Here is a 22,656-nt window from a genome sequence, read left to right as displayed (position 1 = left end):
AGTGCTTTGTAGGTGATACACTGAACTATATCTCAAAGCAAAGTCATTGTAGAACTCTCTCTTTTTCCTCAAGAGGTCTTTTATCTCCCTACTTTGATCAGTGACTCATTTCACCCTCTTTCATCCTGAGTCTATGATATTACATTATTATTTCTCCACAGTGAAGCGAATTACACATGGCAGACTTCTGTCCCTGTCTGTTGCTTCATACACACAGCTGTGTCTATGCTCTCGCCCGCTGTGAGGTCAAGCCCCTGTCTGAGCACCCACTCACTTCTCAGACTTGACTTGAATTTTGACCCCAACAACCTTCACATGAGATTGCTCTGTTAAGGAGCCTGAATAATACATGAATCTATCCATTCTTTATTAAGAGCAATAACATGACCTTGACCTTCTCCATCCAACAACACTGCTATCCATCATTTTTTTTGTCCAATTAAATATAATTTTCTTGTGTTTGCAGCTCTACAAAGAAATTGAGGTTTGCCCCAAAGCTACCAAGGTGATCCGGTTTGACAAAGCAGAGTCCTGCGCCGTCGGATATGGTATGCTTGTCTCTGACAATACCCCTTTTTTGAACCCTTTTTTTGTCATACTGTTAAATTCTGTAATAAATTGATTTTGTAATAGACTTCATTGAGTCATGCTCTGTTAGTGACTAAAGGGGGGGTGATCCAGTATGAGTGCGTTTTGTCTTAAGTGGATCTAATCACTCGGTAGTTATGAGTCAGAAGTGCACACTGTCAAATTGAGATTTCTTCAAAGAGGACTAAAATAATTACTGGCTGAATCTCTCTCCGTGTCTTATCATCTATGTCTACAGGTTTTTCTGTTGCAGTTATAGATGAGGAGGGAACACAGCAGCTCCATATTACTGAAGTGAAAGCAGAGGGACTAGCTTCTGCTAAAGGTATATATTCCTTTTTAATCAATAAACAAACATGAAGTGTGTATTGTATTGTACGTTTAGTGTCCTGAGGGTTGATATTTAGGCAAAGAAGACAAAACAAAAACCCCAAAATCCAGGACTGTTACCATAGCTGGATCGGAGTGCAGTAACAACAGAGATAATAGAAATGGTTTGTGAAAGCTGGGTACATATTTCTCTCTTGAATTGTCATTGCACACTCAACACCAGAACACCTGACCTGAGAAACACCTGATCCCAAATGACAGCTTATCAGTGCAGCTTTGTGTATATGCATCGCATCAGCTACAGAGCCAACATAGCTAAATCTCTAACGTATTAGAGAGAAGCCTGGTGGTTAAGGACAGAGCAGAGAAGAGATGAAGAAAAATAACACCTTGCCTAGAAAGGTGTTGGCTCGCCGGTTAAAGGAAAGAGAGGGAAGCTGCACACACATTACTCTGATGCAGTCTCTTTATTTTAAATTATGTGGATCAAAATTTTGGCACATCTTGCCCTTATCAGGATTTACAAGGCAATCAACATCAACTTAGAAATGGAGTCCAAAGCGTGGTCATTCACAGCCAAGAAAGGCCTCCAACGTCAGAATGTCCACATGATATGAAACAGCAACTACAACGTAGAAAAAACATCTGTGGGCTTGCATCAATAAGTCTAATAAGACTTGAATCACCTGTTCTATACACTATATTTGTCAGTCTGATGATTACTGGCTTGAATCCTGAAAAGGTAAAAAAAAAAGATTGCATAGGAGCTATGAATCTGTGGCTTTCTTCTTCTTCCTAAGAGCAAAGAAGAAAATCAGCATTCCTTTGTCTGCTTCTGACTGCTGTTTGAACACCCGGGTCTTTAGATCAACCCCCATTCGTTAGTCCCTTTTTTTAAAGAGCCAGAGAGACCTAATGGGATGGAGAAACACACGGCCGCTCTGTAGCTACAACACTAATGTATAGAAAATAACATGCCCCACTATCGTGCCCCAGGGTCAGACCAAGGTTACTCAAGTGTGAGATTGTGTCCTCCAGTGTATTACCAATCTAAAAAGCTGCTAGCTTAGCAGGCTGCCAGTAGCCAGAGGATACAGCTGTACTTACACTCCACCTCTAAAGGGGAGAATAGATAGAGAGCTTGTGGAATCCAGACAACGCAATGCATCTTTTTTTTGTAGGATTACACCATGTTTTTGCTGAATCACTGAATAAAGTAGGTCAGGCACAACATTAGTAGGTCCACGATAACGCTGCGATGAGCCTGTGTGTGCGTGCATGCGTTTTACTAACAGTGAGGAGAATGAATGGGGAGTGAAGGAAATTACACTTCAATTTCTGCAGGGTATACGCAGAAACCAGGCCATCTCTGGACAAGGAGCCCCAAAGGGTCTTCTCTCTCTCTCTCACACACTGCAATTCCGGCTCCCCCTCCCCCTGCAGAAGCACATAGAGACACATGCATGCAACACACACAGCCAAGCACACATCCACACTCAGCAGTATATGGCCAGAGGGGTGATCTCTCTCTCTGTCCAATAAAGACTCTGCTACAGCTGACATTTCACATCCCAGACAACTAGGTCATAACTTAGGGCTAAATGTGTGCTTTGTGTGTCTATATATGTAACCGTGTGTGTGTGTGCCTGCATGTGTCTAAAGCATTCAGTGCATTGCAAAAGCCATAGCTCAGAAGGCCTGCTGTTTTTATAGCAGTAGACGATACAAAATGAGACTGTGGAAAAGATACCAAGCAAACATGTGCTCATTTGTAACTGTGTCAACAGGAGCAAAACCCTTTGTCTTACTTAATCCTGCAGTGAGGGGCAGGTGAGATTGCTATCAGATCCCCTAGACAGCTGTCACAACCAATCAGGTTTATTGGGGAGGTTGCCTTCTAATTGGTCGGCTGATTGACTGCTAATTCTCAATTAGCAGGGCCGGGCACAGGTGGTTGAGGGGAGGGGCAAGAGAGGACGCCTCAAACTGAGGCTGTGATGCAGTGAAGTCCGTGGAATTATTTTCATATGTAGTACCACATATAGATGATATACGTGATGACAGGACAGAAATAGACAGGCATTGCATCCTCCTTCTTAAAGCCATCCAGTCTTGTTAGATCAGCATTTGCCTTAAGCAAATATGCCTAATGGGATGCATTTTTTATGTATTGGAAGACATTAGAGTCCCAACATGTCTGATTAGCTCCAGAGCTGCTGTTGAGGAGTACGGCACTAAAGTTTTGCTTGTGCAGATCATTTGTAGGCATTAGCACTCTGGAATTGATGGCCAACAGGAAAGCTACTGTGTTGGATGCTGCTTTGTTTTTGCCACACTATCCTTTCACTCACTGTGTGTTGCTTTTCTTATGTTGCAATGCATTCCTCTCCAATATAAGCCACTTTGAAGGATGCAACTGTTGTTTTTTTTGTTTTTAATTAAAGCCTGTATATCTTGATTTTCTCACTTAGTTTTGTCCTTTTAATTCTACACCAGATTTGAAAGCAGGTGATGAGATTCTGTTGCTGAATGGTAAACCTGCATCTGCCCTCCAAATGGAGGATATGAGGGCAGCGTTTGTAAACCAAGAGCTGACCTTGAGCATAAGCACCCTGCCCGAGCTGGACCCTCGGGTGCTTTGCTCCCTTCCACCGCGGCGCTCCGATGGAGAGCAGGACCCAGCCACGGACATCTTCTCCCAGAGCCAAGGTAAGAATCCTGCTCCACATAAACAAAGTTGTGGAGGCATGGGTTAGGTTGTTGTCAGTATTTGGGTTTTGAACGACGGCAGTTTTCATTAGATGACATTAACAAACAGTGTCCTTTAGTGACAAATATAGTGAGCTTCATTTAAATTTTTTTAATTATAACTTAAGTTTGTTGAGGGCCATCAAATCAGGTAAATGCGAAAAGTCATGAGTGGAAACTTGACATGCAGCTTTGACACATGACCCAACCTTCTGGTGTCACATAGTATCAGTCTTATCAAACTCTTAAGGTGCTTCATACAGTTTTATATTATAGGTGTTTCTGTTGGAGTTAAAATCAGATCAGGGTTAACATAAATAATGCCTATTTTATCTGTAGCTTGACAGCATGAAAGAGAGTTTAAAGGTGATTGGTGGAATCTTATAAAACAAAATAAAACTTCCTTTTTAGCTCATGGAATTTTAAATTACAGTGCTCCTTATAATTTCCTTTTTAAGTTTCAATTCAGGTCTGTTGACTTGTACCATTCTAAATCCTCCGAAACCATAACTTTGTGTATTGAAAAAGGAGTGTGCAGATGGAATTTTTTTTTTTTTAAGCAGGGGGTGAATAGGGCGAGCTGCAAATTATGCTGTCTGATAACCAACCTGCAGGCAGCCGCCAGTTTTTTTTCTCTGCCCTGCTCTTTTCATCCGTGCAAGGGCACCATTTGTATTCCTTTTATAAACTGGGGCTTGCAGTGCACAGGCTGACAAACTGGCATTGTTTATACAGGGACTCAGAGCACTATGAATATTAATAAGAATCCTTCAGTACTGTGGAGCTGTCACTGTGTAGGATAGGCCATACGCAAAGGGTCAGACAGAGAGTAAAAACACTTCAGCAGCCAGATGGAGGTTATTGATGATATCATGCTTAAGAGGTGTGTACACAAGGGCCCTTAAATCTCTCACGGATGTGGATGGAATAATAGACGACAAGTTCATATCATAACAAGAAACACTAACGGTTATAGGGATGTTTTCTGCCATCATTATCAATATAACTTGCCTACTGTCCTGATATTTGTGTACACATGGCTTTTATGTTCAGTTTTCCCTTTGTCTCTGTCTGTAGAGGACATCCTGGACGAGGTGTCAGGGTTGACAGTGGAGAGCCCCAATGAGAGTTTAGAGGAAGGATCTCGGCTGACCCTGCAGAGTCCCGGAGATCATCAAGAAGACAAAACATGCATGAGGACCGGACAAAAGGTAGAATATGGCCTGTAAAGACTCAACTTTGATATGCGTACACGCTACGACAAACAGACACATACATGCAACAGAGCAGGGGATTAATAGAGAAGTTTGACACAGTATCAAGCACAACGTGTTAGTGTCATGTGTTGTTGCAGACAAACAACAACAGTTCTGGTATCTGTGTGCGTGCGTGCATGCGTGCGTGCGTGCGCGGATCAATGCTGCATTACTGTGCGGCCATCTTTCAGCTTACTGACTTCAGCAGCAGTGTGGTTAATTTCTCCCTGTTTCTGATCTCAGATCTGTCAGACAGAAAATGAAAACACTGATATCACTGAGAGTCCATGTGTTTATGATTATATAGAAACCCTCTGGCAGGTCTTATCCTAAATGTTTCTTCATCGTGTCAGATTTTTTTTTGTGTGTGTGTGTGTGTAGCCTGTAGCAAGAAAACTGGAAGACGTTCAGAGGCTTTTTCCTATGTGATACTTGTGACCTTTTACACAAAGACATTTTTGGAACTGAAAGATCTGACACAAGAAACAGAAGTGTGTAAGTGGTCTGACACACACGCACAGCCATAGTTCACACACTCATAACTGCTTTGAAGTTGCTTTGTGGTAAGTTTAAGTCCAACTTGTTGAATAATGAATTCAGTTCATTTGTAATTTCTGTTGACACCTACAACGTACTGTTAGCATTATCATATTCTTACATAAAAAACAGTTTTTATAGAGTGCTGACAACCTATTGCCTGACTTCTTTGTGGAATGTTGTAAAGCTAGTGTGTCATTCCTAGCACATGAACAGATGTGTGTGTGTGCTCTGGAGCACAGAGATGAGGACAGACAGGTGAGTGAGAGAGTGAGTGAACGGCATCACTGTTTAATTAAGATTATGTCTGGTCTGATCAGGGTCGGCGCAGTGATGCTGGGACACGCCGTGTGCCAGCCGGTCTCCTTTGGATACGGTTGTCGCTTCCATTACCATGGCAATGTCTGATAACCAGTAACCACCGGAAACATTTTTTTTTTTTTTTTTTGTTCCTCCCTGTCGATAGCCCAGACATGGACAAAAGAGGAGAGGGGAAGGGACAGCGCTGTGTTCGGTCTTGGATATGTGTCAGTGAGCTTCAGTCTCGAGGGTGAACTAATGGGTGAGGTCAGAGCCAGCGACAGTCCTGTTGGACAGTGGTGGTTCTGTGACTCCAATGTGCCATTATTCGTTGGAAGCAAAGTATGCGAAGATGAGAGAAATACCGACAGATAGGGTTGCCAGGATGGCTGAATAAGGACGAGAGGCTTTAAGTCTCATTTGGTGCACTTAGTGTGGGGAAAACATCCAGCGATTCTAAACTTGTTAAACTTTACAACCGTTTGAACCTCGGCTGTACTTCTAATTAACATTTCAAGGATTCTGCTTTTCTAAGCTCAGTGTTTCTACACGCGAGAAGAAATCCATTCGAATCTATTCTAACAAGTGAAACACTTGAAAACACAAAATGCAGCATGTAATCTGGGAAAGTGTAACTTTTAATAATTTTAATGTGTTAAAGATTATGCAATTTCACTGGTGTCAGAGTAGCTCTATGTTGTTCTATATAGTAAAGAAACTCATTGTAGCATCTTATTACCATTAAACAAGGGCACATTTGCATATGCAAATAAAATAAAAAAAGTAAAGTCTTCAGTCGGAACAAAATGAGTGCAATATTTTTGTTTGTCACCCAATAGGTTTGTTGATGATGACACTAAATCCCTCATGGGAAACTATGTACTATGAGTCTAGCAATATGTCTATAATATGTTGTCCCTTGTTGTTCAATGCTTAGTCATGTGCCTCTTGGTTTATCATCAGATGCTGTTCCACATAAAAATAGAAGGACAAAAGCGCTGCAAGGCAATACTGGGGAAAACAGAACATCAGAGCAGGGCTAAAGTACTAACAAAGCTCTGAGAAACTATGATCTTCACCTCACCTTTACAGTGTCTCACCTCCTGCTCCAGTCTTAACGTGTGCTGTCTTTTATCTCTCCTAATTTACATCTGCTGTCTGTTTTGGCCCAATTTTCATCCTCCCTTCTCTCTACCCCTCTTTTTCTTTGGCTAGTTGTTCTATTGTCATATTTTATCCATATAATTGAGTACGACAATGTGACCCTGTCCTCTGTCAGACATGACAGCTCAGTGTTTTTTCCCTGTTTGTCCTTTCTGATTATCCTGTCTCATTATATTTGTTTTGAACTCACTTTCTCTTCTCCCCTCCTCTAGTTTCCTTGTGACTTCCTGTCCTTGTTTACCCTTCTCCTCCTCCTTCTCCTCACTAACACCCTGCTGATTAACATAAACAGTATGAGGCTGCTGTTGGCTTCCAAACTGCTCAGCTCCCTAGCTATCCAGCCAACCGTTGGCCCTTATCGAACGTTAAGCACTTGGATGCTAACTTTGGTCATAAAATTCAGTTCAACTAACCACAGACTCCCTGGGAACGTAAAAAAACACGTTATTTATCTTTTTAAATTTCGGTTGCCCTTTTTTGTTTCCCAACTCCCCTCTTTGGAAACCCTCCAAAGTGCTGAAGATTGCTTCTAACCTCATTTCACCCACCGCCCGCAGTCACATGGTGGCAAGATTGAGGAAAAGGAGGCAAAATGGGACAATTTTAATTATCCCCACATTCTAATTACTTCATTCTCCACAGTGTTTCACATCATTAAGTGGAGATAAATGAGTGTCTGGCTAGCCGGAGGAAACAGGGAGGTTCATTATTTTAGACAAAGCACAGAGCCACCTCCTCAATATGAAAAACCAACTGGAGGAAAAAAAAACGGTGATTGCTTGCGATAACAGCGATAATAGAGATGACGGTGATTATAATGTTCTCCAAGGTGTAGTCAGCCTCACTGACAAGTGCTGGTTGTAATTTACAAAACTCTATCAGTTTGGCTTAGGGGTATTTGAAATGGGAAATGCATTATTCATTCTGTGAAGGGTGGAGGGGACAGTTTCCATCAAGATTTGTTTTGATTAACTCCTGATTGGTATAATTCAGGTTAAATAGCTCCTTGCAGGAAGAGCATTTGTAGTTACTGCCTACTAAGAATACATACATGTAGTGTATCTTTAGCCTTAAAATCATCTTATTTTTCCCCTTTACCTGCTTCTTCTTACTACCCTCTAAACAAGCCTTACGGCTTTGTCCCAGTTGTTGCTGTCATCTCAAAGTCTTCCACTAGATGGAGCACTGTGCCGATTCATGAAGTCTGCAATACAACAGTAACACTAAGCATGCAACCAACAACAGATCTGGCTCAAAATGAATCAAGTATGATGCCATCTATAGCTTGTATTCCTGGTGTGTGTGTCTAATATATTACTATATGACTTCCAATTTATATTAATTTAAATGTGCAAAACTGCATTTTCTTATGATCTGTTATTAATGCCCAATAGTCCTTACTGTTTAAAAGAAAGAAAGAAAGAAAGAAAGAAAGAAAGAAAGAAAGAAAGAAAGAAAGAAAGAAAGAAAATAAATAATATGCACACTTTCCTCACCCTTATAACTTCCCAGAGTTGTAGGAGGAATCTTGCAGTCTGCAAATGAACTGCCTTAAAGTCTAAATGTCCATGCATTCAGTAGATTTGTGAGGACTCATGTCATAACATCCTTTTGCTTCAGATTAAATGATTAAAGTCTCTCCCTCTGTCATGGCGTATATCCCATCATTCCTCGTAGGGATTTATGGATTTGCATGTTTCCCTGATTTCAAATGAAACTGAACTTCAAGACTCTCCTGCCTTCCCCCTTCCCCCCTTTTCTGTGTTCGCTGACATTGACAAGTACAAGCCTGCTCTTGAGTATGAGTACATGCCATCCAAATGTATATTTACTTATACATGTGTATAAAACTACATGTCAATGTTCAGTACACCGAGTGTGTATACGTGTGTCATGTGTTTCTGTATGCCAGGTTATGTGTATATGTGTAATCTCTGTTTATCCTGGCTCTCACTGTTCGTGGTTTCAGCTGACGTCTGTCAGAGCAGGTCTTTACTTGCCTCCACGCTCCTCCCTCATGCTGTACCTCTGTCTCTTTGGGATGAAGGGCGAGTCTGGGATGTAGTAGATTTAGTAGAAGGGCAAAAATTCCTCTCTGTTGGATATGATTAGGAAATGCACGTGTTGGACTGACTGGAGAAAAGGTATTGGTGCCGGGGGTTTTATTTGTTTACTTGCTGCCTGCCTCTAATTGTTCTGTTCATATATTCTCTGTTAGGCTGTTAATGCTTTCACACGTCTGAGGTCAAGGTTTTGTGTGTTGCATGTGTGTAGAACTGTGTGTGAGCACACACATGCTTAATGACTGATTAGTGATTTGATTGTCCTTTTTAACCGACTTGATATACATCGTAGAAAAACAATTGCATTGTCAAAAGGTTACGTATCTTTATTGAAGTTTTGACAGCAAAGATTTTTCAAAGACCAATTTCAACTAAGACTGTGATCACAAAACTTGTGGAAATATCAACTGGTTTTCCTGCTTCATAGACCTTCCCCTCATATTCGACCTTAACATTTTCTTTCTTATAGTCGCTCTCAGGTCTGTAACAAACTGTCTTATAACTCCATGAATTATGTAACTTTTGTTCGCCGGAAAAGATGAGTGTGCAGCAGGTGTGGTGTGGTTAGCCATAACTCATTGGACAAGAGACTTTCAGGTTTTTAATGGAAGCAATTACGGCATGAGACCTTGAAGTTCAAGTCAGATCTGCTTTGACTACCAGGAAGAGATGTTTAGTGCATCAGGGCATTTCTTATTTTGCTGGGTATGTTTTCTGTTTTCATTTCCGTAAACATGAGATGGAGCTCATGCATACGTTTTGCACGTTTTTCCGTCTTACAAGGCTGCTGTCCTTTCTCAAGTGTGGTGACGAGAGAGAGAGAGAGAGAGAGATTCCTGTTGTCCTTTCGTGCAATTCCTGTGTTCGGCTCCCCCCACCCACTGCTTCCTCACCTCCCCTCCTCTCTTCCCTGCTTTCTCCTCCCCTCTTTTCTTCCAATCTCTCGTGGGTGATGTGACGTTTGATCTTGTTATTTTACGTTCTACATTTCTGTTGCTCTCGAACACCTGGACAGAAGTGAGATAGCAACACGGAAAGAGGAAGAACAAGAAAAGAGAGCAGAAATGGGTAGATGACCGGGAATCATGCAGAGGCAGTCGGGGGGGAATTAGACAGAGAGACTGATAGGATAGACTCTTTAGGATACAGTGACGTGAGGTTGCTGTTTTTTATTGCATCTGTTCTATTCAATCTGTGTTTTGACCTATTTGTCCAGCTGCAACGGTAATGTTTTTACCAGCAGTAGTGTTTTGCAGAGCGGTGTAAGAGCTGAATATTGGGCATTTACTTTAAAACTTTTTGTCAGTTTGGCTGGACATCCATACATCCTGCACAGTGTATCAGTCGAACATTTTGGCAGATGATACTGTAAAAACAATTCCTCCTGGCTCTGAGAGGAATTGAAGGAGGAATGGAAGCTACCCAGACTGAAAAAGCAGGACAGAAAACGGACACCTGACTTCTCCTTGACCTTTGTTTGACCTACCAGCATGTCAGCCTTTAGGAGAAATAGGGACTCCAGACGCTCGACCGAATCCATCTATGATATGTTACAGCTGGTGAGCCGTGTGTGTGTGTGTGTGTGTGTGTGTGTGTGTGTGTGTGTGTGTGTGTGTGTGTGTGTGTGTGTGTGTGTGTGTGTGTGTGTGTGTGTGTGTGTGTGTGTGTGTGTGTGTGTGTGTGTGTGTGTGTGTGTGTGTGTGTGTGTGTGTGTGTGTGTGTGTGTGTGTGTGTGTGATCCCTTGTGTTGTGGATATGATCCTGCAGAGGTCAGTGAGTATGTGATGGTGCCAACAATGTCATGGTTAGAGGTTCAATTCCCATCAGAGCATCCCATTATCACAACTAATGGAATATTTTTGACTCATTAAACATTATGATAACTTATCATATCACCCTGTTTATATTTTAGTGTAACGAGTAAAGCATTATTCATTGTGTCATTAAAAAGCATCACTGTGCCACAAATCTAATAATTGGGATGTTTTATCAGTAGGGCTCAGCTGTTTTACAAAGCAATTAGCAAAATGAAACATTGCTTATCTTAAATTTAATTGTTTTAATTACTACAATGTATCAACATTGTCTGTATTATTATTATTATTATTATTATTATTATTATTATTATTTTAATGCTACCCACAGGTTGCAGATTAGAAAGTGACTAGACTGTCACTGTCATTGCTCTTTTGTGTGTATGTGTGTGTATAGTAATTCATACTAAAGGCATGATCAGTGTTTCTTGCACATAGATCTATACATCAATTTCCTTATTTCCAATATATGTTATAACAGGATTTTAAGTTAATTTTACTTACATAAATATTAACCTTAACGTAAAAAATACATTGTGTGTTTGTCTGTTTAAGGAGGAGTTTTAAATGTTCTGCAATGTTGTTCTTTCATGAATATCCTTCTGTGAGTGATGCTCACAATGCGGCGTGAATGACTTGGACCTTTGCAAGTTTTTATGATAGGCAGGGTATTATCATTTCACTTGTATTACTTACTTCCTCGCTTGTGTGGTTGTGGTTGTTAGTATCTTTCTAGAGACTTAAGGACCTTATCTTGACTCGATGAGAGGAATTTCAGTATCAGCAGTATGTCAAATATGTGTGTGTGCGTGTGGACCAAGCATTGTTGCGAAACTGATTTGAATACCACAATGGAAAATTGTGTTTGTCAGCGCTGCAGCTCAACAGGAGACAAGCCATGGAATCGGCAAAGACAAGCCGTGTCTTCCAGCTGACAAGCTGTCTTTAAATCAGTCAGTAGAAACACACAAGCAGGCGCAGTGATTTGTCAAAGATTACAATTAATAAACACCTTCACTGACTCTACACAGATGTGGGATGTTTGTGTGACATACATTAGCAAAAGTACTTTATGAATAACCCTGACTACTGCTGTTTTGAATTGGAACCATTCATCCCATCAAACTCAATCATGGCTGAAAATCACTTCCTGTTTGGTGTTGACTGAAGATGCAGATTTTGGCTTGCAACACCCGATCAGTTGCACACAATAGCATTCCACTGCAATGACTCACTGTGTCTAGCCACTTTGCAATGGTTTGATTTGGCTTGTATGTACGAGTCTTCAATATCTCACAAGAAAATAAATTATTTGTAATTGCCGTACCTTAACAAATAACAGCTTTCAGTTTATTTTTAAGGTGTATTTTATCAAAGACAATCACACAGACCATTGGGGGAGTTGGGTTAAGGCAAGAATTAGGCGTCTAGTGACGGTCTTGGGCAGGACTCAAATTAAATGACGCATGTAGTACAAATCTTTTGCAATTAGTGTTCAGTGTGTGAGTCATTCATTTCCCCACATTTCAAGGAGATTCTTTTTTCTAGTTGTCATTTTAATGTTCTAGTCCTAGCTGAGTGGGGATAGTGAAAAAGTGTCTTACTTTAGTCTCTCAACAGACCTGCATGGTCAATCAATCCCACAGAAACCACAGATTAACCAATGTTTCATATAAATCCACTGAGAGAATGGAATATGAGATCATAGAAAGTAAATTATCAGGTTGTACTTTAAAGACATTGTAAAGATTAATATTTGTTTTTGGTATTGTAGGAGTTTTTGATGTATTATTCACAGTGCCTTTCAGATGTGCCCACCCAGCCTCACTTTTGATAACGCTCCCATGGCACTTTCTTCGCCTACGCACTGTTGCATCACCTTCACAGCCTTGGAAATATGAAAGAAACAGTCGAATGGGGACAGAGCCTATTGATCCTAACTATTCATGTTCTTGCGTGGGTTCCAATTTTTCATTCTTAAACTGCTGTTGCACATCAGTACAGGAGATTTCTCATCCAAGCTTTTTCCAGAAGTGGTTGACCCTCACAATGCAAAGCATGGTACTTTATAAGGAATGTATGAGTCTTTTAAGAGTAGCAGCAATGTCAACTGCTATTGGTGTGTCGAGCCAGAGAGGCAGAGGACAAGAGCCCTTAACTTTATTTTTCAAACATTACGGTACCAGTATTACCTGGCAGGTCTGCTCATGCTTGGCATTTTTGATACCAGGGGTGTTGTTATGGCAGGTTTTGCAAGCTTGGACACTGTATGTGTTGTTGGTGGTGCATATTTTCGAAGTTCGTTCTACGCCCATTACATGATATCTTTTGATTTTGGTTCTGTTGTATTTCCCTTTCCGCTTACAGCAGCTCTCAGGAGAACAAATACTTTTCAACATGTGAAAAATCACTAATAGCAGCCCTCTCTCACATGTTCTTTTTCTCTTCCTGTACAGAACACGGAGCAGGTCACTGCTTTCTGCCGCAGTCTGCATGACATGAATCCCCTGGAGTGCCCTATGTCATCCTCCTCTTCGTCGTCGTCGTCATCCCTCTCCCCGAGCCCTGTGTCAGCTTTACCGCCCACAGCAGGCATCGCCACCCAGAGACAGCTCTCCCACGCAGACAAACTCCGCAAGGTCATCAGTGAACTGGTGGAGACGGAGAAGACTTACGTCAAAGTCAGTATAAGCTCTCCTGGAGCCTTAAGACAATCTTTACCACACAAATCAATACTTAGTGAGTCATATTTGAATCTTTCTGATGATAATGGACACACAAGCTCATATTGTTGCTGATAGAACTACATTTTTGAGGTGTCATCATCATTGTAATAGGCATGCCCATTGTTAACATGCTTTTTGTGTCATGTTGGGTTATGTTCATACCTGCAATAGCTGATTTCTTTATTATTTGAAATCCTCAGTAATGACTCCAAATCCAACAGCCTTCACTTTAATAGACGCCCACACAAGCTCTTCCCCATTCTTCCTTCAACATCTGATAACAGGCTCATCTTATTCCTATCCCTTGTCTTTTTCAGGACCTGAGCTGCCTCATAGAGTGCTACTTGACACCTTTGCAGAAAGAGAGCTTCCTAACACAGGATGAGGTACCTCCTACCTGATCTGCATAATCCAAGAATATAAAACTGTATATGATTTGAATATATGAATTGTTGTAGATTTACATAACTCGGAACACTGACATTATTCTTGAGGTAGTTACAGTGTCAGAATGATGCTTTGCGTGTGTTGCAGCTGGACGTTTTGTTCGGTAACCTCGGGGAGATGGTGGAGTTCCAGGTTGAGTTTCTCCGGACACTTGAAGATGGGATCAGACTGGTGCCGGATCTGGACAGACTGGAAAGGGTGGAGCAGTTTAAAGTGAGGCAACGTTGATCTCCTTAAATCTGTGCATCTTTATCTTTTTAATAATTTTGTCACAATTTGGGTTACTGCTGTTTAGACCTGGCTTCTACTTGGAAAATGTATTATATTCTATGTGGTTTAGGTTGTTTATGCAGTTCTGTAGAAATGTTTGCCCTGTTGACATTTCCTCTAACTGCTGGGGGCCATACAAACAAAACACATTCACTTTAACTCTAGAGGCGTCAAACATTTGCTTAAAAGTTAAAAAAAAAAATCAAAAAAAATCCCATTTACTATAGTGCAGCATAAATTTATGAGCTAAGATATTTCTATGGAGATATCATGTAATGCTTGTGTGTTTCCACAGAAAGTGCTGTTCTCCTTGGGGGGTTCGTTCCTGTATTATGCCGATCGCTTCAAGATCTACAGCGCCTTCTGCGCCAGCCACACCAAGGTCCCCAAGGTCCTGGCTAAAGGTAAAAAAAAAAAAAATCATCAAGCACAGAGCCACCACATGCTCCTCGGAAAGTTGTCCCATAGTTCATTGCTATAAATTCCCATGCCCTGCAGTATAGAGGGCAAGCTGCAACTAGTATTAGCACACAATGAGGCATTGCCTAGAGACGTACAGGGTGTGTGTGATCACACAGTTGAGAGGCATTTGAAACAATGCAATAACTGCTTTGGTTGCTAACCTGACGGGCATGTTAGGGGCCACCTGTTTAGGTTTTCATCTTAGATTAGTTACTAAAGGTACAGAGGCTTCATCTTTGAGATGCAGCTGCCTGTATCTGTTTGTGTTTCCTTGCCCTCTGTGCAAAATGAACAAATGCTCACATTTCTGCTCCTCCAGCGAAAACCGATCGAGATTTCAAGGCTTTCCTGGCTGAGAGAAACCCCAGACAGCAACATTCATCCACTCTGGAGTCTTACTTGATCAAACCCATCCAGAGAGTCCTGAAGTACCCGCTGCTGCTAAAGGAGCTCTACTCTCTCACTGACCCTGACAGTGATGAACACTATCACCTGGACGGTAAGCCAGTGTCTTTGTTTATATTATTCACATTCACTTTTTAACACCAAACTGCTGTGAACCTGTATAATATCAGCTCCAGACTCATGGAACTATAATTAATGAAGAGACATTAAATTGTGGTAATAGTGATTGGGAGATGATGAATGTTTGTCCAATTCAGTTGCGATGAAGGCCATGAATAAAGTTGCGAGCCACATCAATGAGATGCAAAAACTTCATGAAGAGTACGGAGCTGTTTTCGACCAGCTCATCAACGACCAAACTGCAGATAAAAAAGAGGTAAACATGATAGTGCCCATTTTATTCACGGCTGGATCCTTAGTGAATCCATAGATTATCCAATAATTTAAATAAATATTTTACCATCTTTTATTACTTTCATTTGTCTCAGGTGGCTGACCTCTCAATGGGGGATCTTTTGCTACATTCTACTGTGATGTGGATCAACCCTCCAGTCTGTTTGGTCAAGAGCAAAAAGGACTGTGATATGGCTGCTTTTGGTAAGGCTTAAAGTGGATTTTGGTTTTTGTTGGATTGAAATCTTTTGTTTTATTATTCTAAAAAGTTTTTATAATTTTTTTTTTTTAAAGTTTTGTCTCTTAAATGGGCTTGAAACCTTCTACATAATTACAGATTCTTCATGCATTTAACAGCTTTTCTAAGATCCACCCATCTATATCCAAATTCAACAGCCTTGGAGTTAATCCTAATATATCTTAATGATGTACCGAAGACATAATATAATCTTCATAAAAGTATACATTATTGCATTAGTTTTGGTTGCATTGCAGCTCCACTTGATGTACATTTTGAGTTATAAAGGGTTAAAAAGTTCCATAGTCTTCATTTTTAAGTCAAACTCTTCAATTAGAATCATTTCAAACGATGACATGCAGTTTTGCATCTTTATACACTGTATTGGTTAACATATTATATAACATTGAAAATCCTGTCACATCTGCATGATTTCAAATAGACACATGATCTGCAAAGCATTCATCCCTGTGTATTCAATACTAAAACAGTGTTGAATACACAAATATTTCCGTATACAGTAGATATGCAGTTACAGTTTCTCTGCAACAAAAGAGCCATGCTAATGTATGTCTACTGTTCTGTGCTCTGGAGGAACACTGCATACTGTATCTTCACATTTGCAGGCACGCAACACTTTACTGTGTCCAAAATTATACTGCTATGCATAGTGTGAGGCTGGGTGCTATTTCAGACGGTGAGGAAATAGACTTGGTAAAAGGAAAAACCCAGTGAAGCATATAACACGTAACATATTTTTGTACTTTTCACGTACAATGCAGCGTGTTATCTTTTCATAAATGGGATTACATGAAATTCTCATACACTTAAAAGTGTCCTAAAATTGTACTCAGTTCAGACACATTTGACATTAAATATTTCATGTACATAGTATAAGGGCTTTTCCTGGCAAGTCGATAGTGAGTTGCAGAGCTTACTTTGTGCATGCAATGTCTTGACTTTGGATGCCAGTAGGTTGAGGCTATTTTACCTTGTAAAATGGGATTTAAAAGCGTCCACTGACAAGCTGCATCAAGCTGTTTACTGTAGTAAATCAAGGAATGAAATGTCCATTTTGATATCTGCAATGAATGAACACTTAATTCATCCTGTTCTAATGCTTTCCATCTTTCCTTTGCCCTCATTTAGTGTTTAAAACAGCAGTTGTATTTGTGTACAAAGACAGCTCCAAGCACAGGAAGAAAATCGTAAGTACTATTTTCCACATTTTCTGTTGATGAATCCAGTCAGAGAAACACTTTGTTGTAGGATGTATTGTGCTGATTGGGGCTCTGGGCATTCTCTTCAGTGGTTTTCCTTTAAATTGCTTTTTGTTTGGTTTTGGCTGGCACATTGAAAAATTAAAAAGAAATTGAGTTTAATGTCTTTCATCATGGGAAAATAGGCTAAGTTAAATGACGGTAATAATTGACATTTGAATACACTGAAGAGACTTTATATACACATTTCTACTACTCCCCTTGTATACTACAGTCAAGTACAGTATGGTGGATGGTTGTGTCTGTTAAGCCACCATTCTGTCATTGCACTCTTGTGCTCTCTGCTGTCTTCTTGATGTATTGCAGTGGTTATGTATTGGATATCTAACCAGTCCCTCTTTTTCAGGGTGGATCTCACCGTGCATCTGTTAATGATGACAAAGATCCTTTCCGTTTCCGTCACATGATTGCAACGGACTCTCTCCAAGTCCGTCCCCTTGCAAGTAGGTCTATTAATATATAGTTACACACTGAAAATGTCATGTTACAATCTTGCATCACCATTCCTCCAGGTATTATTAGCTAATTGAGGAGTGGTTGTTTTTTTGCCCCAACCTAGTCAGCTCTTTTTAGAAAGAAAATTGATTTAGGTAGCTATAAACTATACAAGAAAGAAGAAGGTAAAGCGTTAAATGTAAGAGCCAACCCACTGATGCATGTTTTTCTCGTGTGACTTAAAAAGCTCCAGCATAACTGGAACAGATGACCGTTTACGATCAAATCCCATCAGCCAAACATTTGAATTATCCGGTCTTTAGTCAAAAATATGTATTGGACAAGGATTTAAATATTTAGACAAAACTCTTTGAGGCGCCATGTGGAGACTTTAATTTGTCTTGCCTTGGAAGCACATATCTCATAATTGATATTGTCAGTCATCCAAAATAAAAGTCTGTTCAGTTGGGAAATGTATGCAGGGATTTTTGCATGTGCTACAGATGGTGCTCCTAATAAATACATGAATGTATTACACATTATTCTTTGATATTAATCAAAGTTAATATGTCCTCACAAGGGAGAAACTGGATTTTACCAAATGTATCTTGATTGTGCCTGAACTGTATTATTGCTTCTTTCCCCAGTAGATGAATCTACCACTTGAGCATATTATTCTTTAGGAATAAATGTATTCAGCATTTTTATATCGAGGTCACAGTAAAAAATCATATGCATGTGAGGGAGTCTGTCATCCAAACCACAGAGGTTGATTCTGAAGACTTCTTTCCCACAAAATAAATGATAACATGCAATCTTTCTCACATCTCTGTCCTAGATGAACCTTAAGTCACCCCCTGGCAGTGTGTTTTTTTAATCAGCCAAATGGCCTATTGCTTAAGAGGGCAGATATTAATGACGGAAACGCTTTTATGAATGAATATAACATCTCTTTTTTTTTCCCCCTCTTCACTTCCTCTTCTCAGACTCGGAGGGTACAGCGGTATGTGAGATAGTTCACACAAGATCTGAATCTGAAGGAAGACCAGAGAGGACCTTCCAGTTGTGCTGCAGGTATTATTATTTATTTTTCAAAAAACTGTACTCATGTATTCAAAACTTGTCAACTAAAAATTCTTGTTCTGTTTGTCTGCAGTTCTCCAGATAGTAAGAAGGACTTCCTGAAAGCAGTCCATTCTATCCTTAGGGAAAAGCAGCGCCGGCAGCGTCTTAATACAGAGTCTTTGCCACCCAACCAGCAGTACGTCCCATTCGGGGGCAAACGTCTGTGTGCCCTAAAAGGAGCGCGGCCCGCCATGAACAAAGCAGGTGACACAGCTTTAACATAGCTTCAAGTTCACAGAAGAAGAAGGGCCTACAATGTTTGTTCATGACATTAACAAGACGTCGTCTTTTATCTTTTTATCTGCCTGTTTAGCATCAGCTCAATCACGAACGCTGTCCCGCAGGAAACTGGTGAGGAACCGCTTCACCATCGACACCGACCTGGTTTTCCATGGCAGCAACAACAACAGCAACGATTCAGACACTTCCCACCCGTCGGCCTACCCGTCTCTGTCCCAGCATCCTCCTCCGCAATCCAACAAACCTCAGGGAGAGGACACGGACCGTTGGGTTGAGGAGCAGTTTGACCTGCGTTGCTATGAAGAACAGGGTGAGGCCATCGACGTGGGGCAGATGAAGGAGACAGACATTTTGAGCGACGACGATGAGTACTGCAAGTCTGTCCGAGCTGCTTCGGCAGAACCAGCCGACCTGGAGGGGAGGATGGAGGGACTCGACCTCCAGGGCGCAGAGGTGAGGAGCCAAAACCTGAACGGACCGGTGGAGTCTGGAAGTGAGATCATGCTGAGCTTCATGCAGGAGGAGGAAGTTGTTCGAATTAAGCACGGTGATGATTCAGGCTTGGTAGACTCCTTCACCTCTTGTGGTGTCTCTCTGTCTCGCTGTGCAACCCCGACTATAAAGCTTGCCCCCTTGAAGCAGTGCGCTGTGGAGGGGGCCACAAATAAGGACCATGATGTCATCTGGGTGCGGCGGGACGACTTTGCTAACGGGTGCAACAGTGACGTCTTCTGAGTGGGAATTATGGAAAACGAGATGAAGAAAGGAGACAAAGGGAGGCCTCTTCTACTTTTACATAAAGTAGGAGGGCAAGGAAATGGGAGAGAGATTAGTTACAAGCTTTAAATATGTTGAATTTGGAGGTATTCGTATAGAAGGTATTGAACCTCAGCCATTCCTCCCTGTGTCACTACACAACCCTCCTCTTCCCACCTAACCTGCATCCTTGTTGTACTGACAATCCTAAAGTACTGAACACAGCGAGTAAGGAAAAGTTGGTCCTCACTGTTTTTAGACATACACCCAGGCAATACACACACCTGTGGAATTGTATGTGAACATATGAACACAACAGCACCGCATGTGCACGCAAGTACAAAAGCAAGTGTGTGTATGTACACTGTAAGTGCATAACGTACACAAGAGCACAGACACAGAGACGCTATAGGTAGCTGTACTGTGCACACATTGTACTGAAGAGACATCATCACTGAACTGTGATCTTGTGGCCAAAAATGTCTATTTTTCAACACAGGAATGTGGGTGTTATATTTTTCTGATTCAGAAACTGTGTTTGTACTTTAACACTCAAGGGCTGTGTGTTACTGAACTTCTCTTCAGGGGCTTTTGGCTTAATGACTGCTGTGTAAGAAGATGGTGAGATGATCAAACTAGCTTTATTGTGCTTTTTATTGTTTTAACTTAATATCAGCTGCACATTGGTGTAAAGTCAGGAGTACAATAGAGTGCTGTTAACCTCGTATGAAACATTTTGAAGCTCACTTTTGTCTCCTAGGATATTCTTTTACAAGGTAGTCTACCAATTCTTTATTTAATTATTGCCTTTTTACTGTAATTTTTAATGTTTACACCACACTCGGCTGCCCAGTGTTACAAACCACATTTTGTGGGTTTGGTGCCGGAAACAGGCTTGAGAGAGCCATCGCTTGTGCCCTTCAAATGAATATCCAGTCTCCAGTTTTGTTCCTCAAATAACACTCCATTGTCATTTTGGTAAATAATGGACTCATCAATGTCATTGATATACTAGATCCACTCCTGCCCCAGAGGCCATGCTCTCATCATGTCCCATATCATTCAATATGCCATACCTTGAGTCATTGAAATGGCATAATAATTCCTCCAACAATCCTGTTTTACTTGACTTTTTTTTTTTTTTTTTCTTGAAAGGAGGTTTTCAATACAGCCATGTTAGTGACTGGACTGAAACTCCACAGAGAAGGGCAATCATGCAGTTTACCTGTCATCCTCTGACCGATTCAGACATCATCATCATCATCTTCTCTCTCTCTCCAGCTCCTTTGACCTTTGTCATGTCAAGCAGCATCACAACCACGGAGAAGCTGGCTGAGACTTTACATCCATGACATTTGACGTCAATCATTACTATAGTTCCACTTTCCCCCTCCTGCATTTCTTCCTTTTTTCCACCAGGCTGTGCTGTTTCACTATGTCATCACAACAACTCTCCCCCCCCCCATTGCTGAGCTCAACACCATCATGCGCACCTTAATGGATGTATTGAACATGCACTTAATACCTAACAGTGAGGGGGGGAAATCTGAGAGCTACTCTGACTTACGAGTGTGGGGTCAGTGGAGGGAAATAATACACTTTGGATGTTCTTATTATTGTCTTTTTATTATGATGCTGGTTTCTTAGAATTTAGCTTTCTGGGTGATGATGCCCATTATGGATGCTCAGACTGTGAGACACAATCACCTGGCCTTGGAGGCAAATCCTGTGAGAACCCCTTTGACTCCTCCCTTTGTACTTTTAAAACTGTGTTCGTACATAAAATTGTGGAGTATTATCATTTTTATGGTTAAAATAAATTTTCTAAATTTAGTTTTGTGTGAGAGTGCTAATTATTTTTCATTTAACACACATGAATGAAGTCAAAGGTCTGCTTTCCCTCTTCTACAATACTGATGGAGAGCTAACCAAATGTTCTCCTTCACAGGGACACCTTATTATGAACTCACAGAGGTTGTTGTAAGATCACATTCAGCTGATCAAATAAAAATGACAGATGCCAGATGATTTTGCAGATTCAGTTGCTGTCTTAAATTGTGTTATGTTGGATTCCAGGTATTACAAAGGATGACATAAAGACAAATTAGTTTTGATGGATAACTGAACAAATATTCTGAAACTAGAGGCAGTTGAAACTTTAAAAGAAAGTGGAGGCTTGATTTAATAAAGCTGATGCCTGATATAAAGTCAAATATATCACACAGTCATTTAAAAGTAATTTAGACTCAAAAATGTACAGTAAATTAAGACATTTCTTTGAAATTAAATTCAGCTAATCAGAATGGGCCAACACTGTTTGAAGAAAATTCTCTATTTTATAATGTATTCTTTAATTTAATGTGAAGTAGTCCTTATTTTGCAGCTTTAGCAGACATTTACATGCATGCCATTTATCAGACGCTCCACAGAGAGACAATTCTGTTCAGTATTCATATCAGGCAAGTTTGGTGTTAGGGCTCCTGCCCAAGGACTCCTTCTGGAGAGGCTGGATGGTCATTCCCAAGTTAATTAAGTTTGTCCATAGGCTGTTTGTCAGGTTGAAGATGGCAGGTTTTTTTTCAACTCAGTTTGGCTGCCAGCTTTGAGAGAGTTCCCAAACATTGTAACAAACAAAATGTCAGTTCTGACGTAATGCAGAATTTGCTTGAGGAGAGCAAGACTGTGAGATGTCGTGCACCTGGACTCTTAGCCTTTTTCAAATGTCACAGAATCGCACAACAGTGTAGAGTTAACAAGCTTCAGAAATCCAGTAGTGAGTTGATGTCGCCTATCCACATAAATCTATGTGTTATGCTACTCCAATAACAAAATAAAAGAATAATAAAATAATAATAAATTATTTTTAGTTTCGATTTGTTTATGTCTGAAGCTGGATGTTAAAGCACATCAGCTGACTCTTTTATTTTAAATAAATTCAGATGTCCTGTTGTCCTTATTTGTGGATGGGAAGACGTCCAGTGACCCAGTCTGATAAAGACCTTGCTTGTCTGCAGTGAGAGATAATCTGGCATCTGCCCTGTAACCTGAAGATTATTCTCCTCTCATCAGGACCGGTGGA

At 40.7% G+C, this 22,656-nt stretch overlaps 1 protein-coding gene across 1 annotated transcript in view; it reads left to right on the top strand.

Moving 5' to 3' along the window:
- Nucleotides 1-21,519, top strand: part of LOC129113538 (rho guanine nucleotide exchange factor TIAM1-like) — a 52,649-nt gene extending 31,130 nt beyond the window's left edge. The window contains 16 exon segments of the mRNA XM_054625894.1: nucleotides 467-548; nucleotides 827-913; nucleotides 3,415-3,627; nucleotides 4,744-4,877; nucleotides 13,257-13,481; nucleotides 13,844-13,912; nucleotides 14,061-14,186; nucleotides 14,539-14,647; nucleotides 15,025-15,204; nucleotides 15,368-15,486; nucleotides 15,599-15,707; nucleotides 16,891-16,949; nucleotides 17,368-17,464; nucleotides 18,443-18,530; nucleotides 18,613-18,785; nucleotides 18,895-21,519. Coding sequence (XP_054481869.1) covers nucleotides 467-548; nucleotides 827-913; nucleotides 3,415-3,627; nucleotides 4,744-4,877; nucleotides 13,257-13,481; nucleotides 13,844-13,912; nucleotides 14,061-14,186; nucleotides 14,539-14,647; nucleotides 15,025-15,204; nucleotides 15,368-15,486; nucleotides 15,599-15,707; nucleotides 16,891-16,949; nucleotides 17,368-17,464; nucleotides 18,443-18,530; nucleotides 18,613-18,785; nucleotides 18,895-19,556 — 2,532 coding nt within the window. The 3' untranslated portion in view covers nucleotides 19,557-21,519.
- Nucleotides 21,520-22,656: the final 1,137 nt, after the last annotated feature.

Source organism: Anoplopoma fimbria, chromosome 24 (assembly GCF_027596085.1).
Source record: "Anoplopoma fimbria isolate UVic2021 breed Golden Eagle Sablefish chromosome 24, Afim_UVic_2022, whole genome shotgun sequence".
NCBI lineage: Eukaryota > Metazoa > Chordata > Actinopteri > Perciformes > Anoplopomatidae > Anoplopoma > Anoplopoma fimbria.
The sequence above is the reverse complement of the archived record's forward strand: the minus strand, read 5'-3'. Positions and strand labels throughout refer to the sequence as shown.